General features: G+C 34.6%; 1 protein-coding gene across 1 annotated transcript; it reads right to left on the bottom strand.

The window, feature by feature from the left end:
- Positions 1-3,075: 3,075 nt before the first annotated feature.
- LOC143548218 (fructokinase-2) lies at positions 3,076-8,176 on the bottom strand. The gene is made up of 4 exons (XM_077039444.1): positions 7,766-8,176; positions 4,026-4,358; positions 3,440-3,556; positions 3,076-3,352 (listed from the first exon to the last, which is right to left on the bottom strand). The coding sequence occupies exons 1-4, from the start codon at positions 8,174-8,176 to the stop codon at positions 3,221-3,223; spliced, it is 993 nt and encodes a 330-aa protein (XP_076895559.1). The 3' UTR covers positions 3,076-3,220.
- Positions 8,177-9,110: the final 934 nt, after the last annotated feature.

Below are 9,110 nucleotides of genomic sequence, written 5' to 3'. Positions count from 1 at the left end.
GTTGTTACTCTCTCTAATTCTTTTGCTTTATACGTATTCTTGAAGTTTATTTTTTAATGCATAATTTTGTTCTCAACACATTAGATGTAGGGATGGATGATGATGAAAATTGGTGAATCAAAAGGCCCAAAATGGAAGACTTATAAAGATTTTAACAGGTAATGATCGGTTTCTCTGCTGTTTGATTTGCTATTTTTAGTTGTTGTAAATGATTGATTATGCTTATAATATGGTGCTTGATTTGCTTAAGTGAATCTTCCAAGCACTCTTGGGGGCTTGAAATTTTCTATGGGACCTAAACGAACTTTACGCTAATGAACTTTAACGAATTAACGAACATTAAAACCGACATAAGCATAAAGTAAGCAAAGCAATTCACCTGTGATTCAATTTTCTGTACAACTTGATTTACTTAATTTACGCTAATGACATTTCCTGTCTATTTTTTTCCTCATCATGTAAGTGATATCAGGGCTGCAATGGATTTACGCATTTGGTTCATCAATTCTGCATCAATGGGCTGCAGTGAATTTAGGCTTTTTGTTCATCAATTTTACATTAATAAGCTGCAAGACTTTAGGCATATTTTAGATCATAAGTATGTAGATATCCTTTATGTGAAACCTTGTATGCAATTGTTATGACTAGCATTACTTATATTCAATTACAATCTGTATCATTTACTACTAACAAACAAAAGCAATAGCTCGCATTTACTTGCCCTCGCCGTGAAGCGCGGGTACACCCACTAGTTTGTTTTTAAAGGAGACGAATGGAATTAAATTTATGAAGTAAAACACTTTTTAACGATAATTGTACAAAAATTCTTAATAACAAGTTTTATATTATACTCTCTTTTTAATCTCTATCCACTGGTCATTATAGATTTAGGTGTTAAAAAAATCGGTTTTGGACTCTATGCAAACCGAACCGAACCGGTTTGACAATAAAACCGGTTTGGGAAATAGCCGGTTCTGGGACTGGTTCCTCTTTTGATCTACCAAACCGGTTTTAAAACCGGACCGGTTTGAGAAAATCCAGTTTAAACCGGTTCTAAACCAAACCGAATCTAGTTGGACCAGGTCGACTTCTCTTGCTCCTAAACCGGAATCTAACCGAACCGGTTTGGGTCAAACCGGTTTAGACTAGGCTTTGACCAAACCGGTTTGGTTTGGGAAAAAAACCGGTTTTGTACACCTCTACGGTCTACCGTGGTCATCGCTTCCTTTTCGAACTTGAAATTCCAAATAACTGGCCGGCCCAAGTGTTACACCTGAATTAAAGTTTAACTTATTACATAGTTGCAAATTAACTTCGTTAGTTTTAACACGTCTTATATATTTTTTTGATTTTATTCATTTGCAATTACTTTTAATAATCCAAATTATAAAATATTTGTCTATATAATTCATACTCAAAATGTGACCAATCATCCTTCTGACTATTATTTTCACTGCTAAAACCAATCACACTTTAGTGGTTAGTAAACTTGTCAGCTCCTACTAAACAATTGACCAATTTTTTTTTCTTACTCTCAATCAAAGTGTTGTAATTGTTTAGAAATGTCAAAAATGAAAGCTAGAAATCGGAAAGTTATTTCTCAGTTAAGAGTGGGAGTTGTCATTGACAATGAAAGTTATATTGTTAGTATAAAATTAATGCATGCAAACAGTTAGTATTTTTGTATATTAAAATCCAATTTCATAATACCATTTTTTCATGATTTACCATTTCATATTTAATAATAAGGTTGGTATATTTAAACAGATTTATCCAAATTTCCCTTTTCTTTTAGGAGGTTTTTTTTTTTGTTGTGTGAAAAAGTAAATAAATTATATATCCCCGTACGTTTTTTTTCATTCAAACAAACACAACTACACAAGGTTTGGTGAGAGATTGGATTGTTGAGGGAGTAGGTTGAATAAAAAGCAATCATTAAAGCATTATTATCCCCATTTTCACGTTAAATTTGCCTTAATTTTCACATGTTAGCTTTTAAAGTCAACATTTCCTAAAGAAATATTATTATTTACATAATTAATCTTAATGCGACTAGACATGACATTTATATTTATATTTATAGTATACTTAAAATGCATTTTCAGATGCACTTACATAAATCACTGTCGTAAAAATGTATTGCTTCTCATGCAAGTGGTACATCTTTTCTAGTATTTATTATTTGACATTCAAATTTTTCAATATTGTCACATTATTGTAAAACTTTTATCAAGTGAGAAAAGGCTAATATTTAACCATTCTCCCTGATATGAACTTAAATCGAGTGATTTATTAGTTAGTTATACGCTCTTAGATATTCTTTTATTTTAGACTTTGTGATGTGGGCTGTTTGGGGGCGTTATCGAGCAGCCACATAAGCACGATGACGCCTTGCATATCGCGTTGAGGCTTTAAAAGGAGCGCCATGGAGGGGTGCCACCATGTTAACAAGCCATTTCCCCTATCTTGTGGGTCATCATTTGTTCTTTTTCTCTGTCTACTCCTTAATTATTTCTTTCACTTCACAAACATCCTCTAGCTATTTTAAAACTAGTTAATCCGTAATGTTCAAGTTAAGGATGACTTAGTTAAAACCCCACAACTTAAAAGTAGATGTTTAGCAACTCAAAACCACCGTAACTCAAGTGACTTGGAGTATTTTTATCATGTAAGAAGAAATTTAGATTTCAATTTTTTTATCAACATTCTTAGTATTATAATATAAATTATTGCTCTTTATAATCAAGAAATTTTTCTTAGTAAGTAGTTTTGGTTAATTTTAAGTTTATAAAATGTGAATTAAGGCCTAAAATTGGATTGTTCAAATATATAATACTGCATCAAACTTATAATATAAACTCATGTTGAAAGTTTGATAATATATTTTAGATTAATTTTATTGATAATATTTTGGCATGTTTTGAGAATTTTAATATATGGAAGTGCAAGTTAGTTTATAGTCATGTGGTTAAGAAATTATGACATTAGAAAATGACTGAATTGATGAGTCATTTGAAAAATTAGTAACTAAAAGTCTAAAACAGAACAATCAAAACAAAGCACTAGTTGAAAATTCCTAAATCACTCAAATTCTTCAACCCTTTGCAAACAAATATTCAGTTTCTTTAAACATTGATTGATGATAATACAAAATCATTTCAAAGAAAACTTATTATTCGATCAAGAACACAAGAAAAAAAAACGCAGACGACGAAAATTACTAATGATGCGCATTCAGAAAGGCGTCAAGCTCCGGCACGGTTGGAAGCGCAGGGATCGCACCCTTTTTGGTGGTAGTGATCGCTCCACAAGCACACGCATATCTCAATATTTCTTTCAACTTTCCTTCATCCTGTAACATTATCATTAATACTATTATGCGGACCAATTTGAGTTGAGCAGAAACACTTTCATGAAAAATACAAGTTTTTTAACTTACCTCTAGCACGGATTGGTCATCAACGATCTTTGTCAAGAGAGCACCAACAAAAGAGTCACCTGCACCCGTTGTGTCCACTGCTTTCACTGCGAACGCACCCACCGTCCCATGAAAGTGCTGCAATTTTTAAATTCATAATAAGATATATTAAAAAACAAGATGAAAGCCTTTTAAACTCAATTTAATATTTTTAGAATAACTATTTTCTACATTTTGATTCCAGATCCAAGACTCACTGAATGTTTTACTTTCGGCATGAAATTAATAGTCAAATGTGTGCCACTAGGGATGAAAGGTGTTAGTTCATCATGATTCATGATGCAGGACTCTTTAGTAATATTTATTTAATGTAAAGCAGGAATAATAAACCTGGATGTGGGCCTTTTTTCTGTACTAATCAACTTTACAAACATATTTTTATATTTAGATGATATATTAATTAATTAAAGTGACCAATCCGGTCACTTAATAGATAAGACAGAATAATTGCAGATCATAACCTCAGCTATAGATATATAATTATTAAATACAATTCATATCTAAAATACTAATATCAAATATACCAGCATGTTACAATGTTACATACCTTGGTGTAGTAGTTGCAACCTTTGTCACCAAGAGTGACCAACAGAAGCTTCAAATTTGGGTGCCACAAAGACAATGCTGACTCATCATTAATCTCTTCACGTCCTGTGAGGAATTGAAGTTCGTTGTCGCTCACTTTGATGACCTCGGCTTTATCCCAAATGCTCATGATCTGCTCACGGGCCTCCTCTGATGACGGCCACAATGGCAGCCGGAGATTTGGGTCATAAGACAGAAGTGCTCCTGCCTCCTTTGCAACCTCCATTGCTTTAAGATGTGCTGATCTGCACGGCTCCACAATCAAGCTTATTGACCCGTAATGAAATACCTTTGCCTGCAGATTAACAATAAAGTTCAGTTGCCATTATGTTTATAGATTATTACATGTGTTATATCTTTATATAACACTACGTTAATATTTGAGTAGAAATCCGACATGCTAGACGATATTGTATGTAAATATTTTGTCGAATAACCGAAAACAACCAAATCATTTGTAAATTTAGAGAATGGTTCATAATAAACTTATAGATTTTTAAAAAAAAATCTAAAAAAAAGTTAAGATGTTAAAGAATTAACAAACACTAGTCTATAAAGTCATCTAAAAGTGTCAAACAAATTATCTTTTTCACTCAAATTAACAAACTTTATGTGATTAAACAAGAACCAAAATGCTTTATCAAAAATCTAACAAATAATTAACCATATCAAATGAGTAAACGCAAAGATATGTGTGGGAGAATGAAAGAAGAACAATAGTACTTTTATTTAAAATTTAAAATTATTGCAGCCATCTAAAAGCAGAGATACGTGAGAGAATGAAGGAAGAACAATATGCTTTTATTTTATTTTAATTTATAACTATCATTACTACCTCAAAGTGGGTATATAGGAATCTGAAAGTAGTTTTAAGGTATTGAAGAAACACTAAGTGACCCCGGCAGATTACGGATAATCTTAGGGTCAAGTAGATGTTTCCCACGAGGGTTAGGTCCGGCAAAGATGGTTATTCTTCTGATGACTTGCAAAACAGACACCGTGAGCTCGTCACTGAGAAGGGGGGGTACCTCTTTGTGACCACCCTCCGGCGTGAAAATCAGACTAGATTGCTCTGAATATAAATGTATATTAAGAGAAATAGCTAGAGCAGATAAGATATGTGATGGTATATGATAGTCTATGATAAGATAATGATACCGTTCCAAGATGTTGGAGTATTTATAGCCGAAGGTAGGTTTCCAAGCAGGTACAGCCAGCTGTATAATATTCCTTTTCTACCAACTGTGGGCTACGCACGTGCCATGCTGGTGGTTGGTGGGTAGGCAGCGGCTGATAGTGACATGGCCGGCTGTGTACTATTCCTTTTCCACCAACTGCAGGCTATGTACGTGCCACGATGAGGGTTGGTGAGTAGGCAGCGGCTGATAGTGACCTTAAGTACTAGAGTGTGCTGCTCGTCGTACTGTTGTTAGTGAGCTGTCACCCTGTGATTGGTTCATGGGCTACTTTGGTCAGATCTTGTCTATTTTGTCCATACCTTGGCAGGTATAGTACAAAAGATCCTCCAGAAGCGTACGGACTGGCTCATTTGGACGGGAGTATTCCCGCCTTGCTCATTCCTTCTTCAGGTGACATTACTGAATTATTGAGAGTTAGTGCCTTGTGCGTGTAGCCTTGCTATTAGTGCGGGTAGCCTTCCCTGATGGCTTGTATCCGCAGCTGCGGGAACAGGCGGGGTACTTTACCATTGGGAGGCTTTTCCTGCGGGAACAGCTTGCGTACTGCGCGTAAGGTCTTCATCTCTCTGAGCATGGTGGGTCCTGCGGAACCAGTTGGTCTCTGCGCAGACGTCCCTCTTCAAGGTTAGTCTTGCGGGTCCAACTGGGCTCTGCTGGAACCTACCTCTTCAGGTATTGAAGTATTTATTCGATATTTACTAAAAACAAAACCATCCAGAAACAAAGTATTTATTTGTACCAAAATAATAAAGAAAAAAACAATTTTATAATCAACAAAATATTAATGATAAAAAATAAAATTAAAAAAACGATGTCCTAATGGTACTAAACCACATGTAAGTACAACCGGCCTTCCTATGCTCTATTTCTGTGCATGAAAAATGTATCACACGGACCACACCAACCCTTTTTAAAATCTTTTCAATTAAAGTCTAGGGGCCATTTATGTTCATTTTAGAAATATTAGGGACTATAAATAAACATCTACATATCTTATATCTTTAAGCATTATAAATTATCCAAATCCAATATTCCATTTCGGTCAAATTTTCAATGTAATCATATATATCACAAAAATACAAGATCATCAAATAAGTTAAAATTGTGAAAAGTCCGTGCAAGCTAAGTATAAAATAAAAACCTACGAAAACTCTAGAAACTCATTCTCAATTACATGTTTTTAATTTTATTTAAATATTGTGGTCCAAAATTAAAGTGAATAAAAAATATAAATATAAATATAACTTTTTCTCTCACCTGAAAACATATATAAAAATTAGTAAAAAAATGTTAAAAAATAGCAAAACATTTTTTTTTATGTTTCGATATTTTGTATTAAATGTTACAACATATATTACATGTAACAAAAAAAAACAAAAACGATGTTACATAGGGTTTTCGCGGGTTTTCACAACTCATGTGGGTTTTTATTTTAACCTTACCCAGTCCATGCATACTTAAAAGGTACAAATATTTATAAAAAAATAAGATTTTTCAAATAAAAAAAAGTATTATTTAACCTTACACTATATCAAAAAACTATATTTTCAGATTTTAATTCCAGTGGGTGTCTCTCTCAAATCTCAATAAGCATTATCTTAAAACATTAATTTAATATACTAGTGATGAGTAGATCTCCAAAACTAAAATCACAAAAAAATATCAACTTGAATTAAAAAATATCACCATAATAATATTTCCAAATCCCTTCCTGAATCACGCTAACCCATATAAGTCAACAGAACCTGTCCTTTTATCAATTAATTAATTATAATTATATTAAATATCCAATTGTAGAATAGGTGAGTCTAACAAACGCGCGTGTAACACACGCCCTCCCACTGTTCCAACAGCAAATGACGTCAGGCATACAAATATAGATTCTCATTCTACTGTATGCATGCTCCCGCTAATCGCCTATTAATTCCTAATTAATCACTCCTCGTAACTCTACAAACTTATGTCGATTTGTCCAAATAAGTCAATTGAAAATTTTATATATTTTTCAATATATGTATTTTTGCATTTGAAATAATTTTCTATTTTAAAAAAATAGTAATCACATTTGAGATAATGACATTGAAAATTTTATTTATGATTTTCTTTTTCCAAAAAAATAGTAATTACATCACTAGTCACGAGTCCCAGCTACCCACTTTTTATATCTTCAAAATGTATAAATTTACCTATTTAAATTCCTATCTGATTAATCCTTCTTCATCCTATCGGTTTGTCGTGCGACATTTGTTCAAAATTAATCAAAATTGAAAATTTTATACATAAATTTAGAATATACATTTAAAAACTATACACACAACAAGCTTCGTCGCAACTTTTTTTTCTTTTCATATTTTCAAAATGTGTATTAGAAAATTTACTTATAAATTACGATACTAGATCTTAGTAATTCTGATTAATCAGTAATCCATACCCCACCGTCCGACTACAAAGTCACGGTTTTGTATATAATTACAAGAGAGAGAGAGAGAGAGAGAATACGTACAGATCTAATAAGCTCCAAATTAAGTTCCTCCGGCGTCAACAACATATCGGCGCTAGGGTTCCGGTAGAACATAAACTCACGATCACCGTCAGCTTTCAACGTCACAAACGCCAACGCCGTCCGTGCACCTTTGTCAAAATTAATCCCCTCGCCGGCGACGCCGTTATCCTTCAAGATCCCGGCGAGCATGTGCCCGAACTCGTCGTCTCCTAACTTTCCGACGAACGCCGACTTGCCGCCGAGTCTGGATACGGCGATAGCCACGTTCGCCGGAGCACCGCCGGGGGCTTTTAGGAAGCCCGGTGCTTCGGCGAGTGAGACGCCGGAGACGGTGGGGACGAAGTCGATAAGCATCTCGCCGAAGCTGACGATTAATCCGGTGTCGGTGAGTCCTCCATTGTTGGCGGCCATTGATGATGGATGAATAAGTTGCAGAGTTAATGGGAAACAGATGATGATAAGAGGTTGGGTGTTGGGGTTAATATATATAAGGCTGAGGGGTGTGGGGGCTCTAATGGGGGCTCCAGTGGGGGCTCCAACCAATAATATTATGAAGTGTGGCAGAGAGAGAAACTGGATAAGGGGGTGTTGGAGCCCCTGGCCCTGGTACGGGGGGCTTTAATGGGGTATAATTATATAGAAAAAATATTTTTTTTTTTTGGTTTGGTCGGCTCCCAACGGTCAAAAAACCATCAAATCCCGTGCTTTTCTCTCTCTTCTCCCGCTAACCAGCTTGCGCCTGCATGTTTTTCCGCGCTAGCGCCCCGGTGGTGTGGTGTTAGCGCCTGGGGGCGCGAGCGGAGGGGCTCTAGCGCCCCCGTTGAAGCCCCACACCCCTCAGCCTAAAGCCAATATCAACCTTCAAAGTTTGTGTACAATTAATATTAGTTATTATATCATTATTATTATTAATTTTGAAAAGTATTGACTATTTGCTAATTAGATAAAGGTGAAAAAAGATATTATATAGAGGATAAATACTATTAATGACTCTTGATCGTTGTAATAAGTATATGACATTTCGTTTGCAATTTTGTTTGGCTAATTTTGATATAAAGTTATATCATAATTAAGGTCACATCAGTAGCTATATATATTGAGAAGTTACGCAACATAGTAGTTGTATATATATCTAGTTTTAACTAATATATTGTTTTTTGAAGGGCGACTAAAATAGAATTAACGTGATACTCTGCTCAAATGCCACCCTTGGTTCGTATACCACCGATGAAACGTATGTTATTCTACTAAAAGTGATGGCAAAAATGAGTCTGGCTCATGTTTTGTCTATACACATTTTGCATATGGATGTATACGAATAATTGAGTAAATATTAGTATGAGTG

This window comes from Bidens hawaiensis, unplaced genomic scaffold (genome assembly GCF_021521415.1).
Source record: "Bidens hawaiensis isolate Kalapana, Puna unplaced genomic scaffold, B.hawaiensis_p1.1 tig00014981_1, whole genome shotgun sequence".
In the NCBI taxonomy this organism is placed as follows: domain Eukaryota; kingdom Viridiplantae; phylum Streptophyta; class Magnoliopsida; order Asterales; family Asteraceae; genus Bidens; species Bidens hawaiensis.
This window is presented reverse-complemented; position numbering and strand designations above follow the sequence as displayed.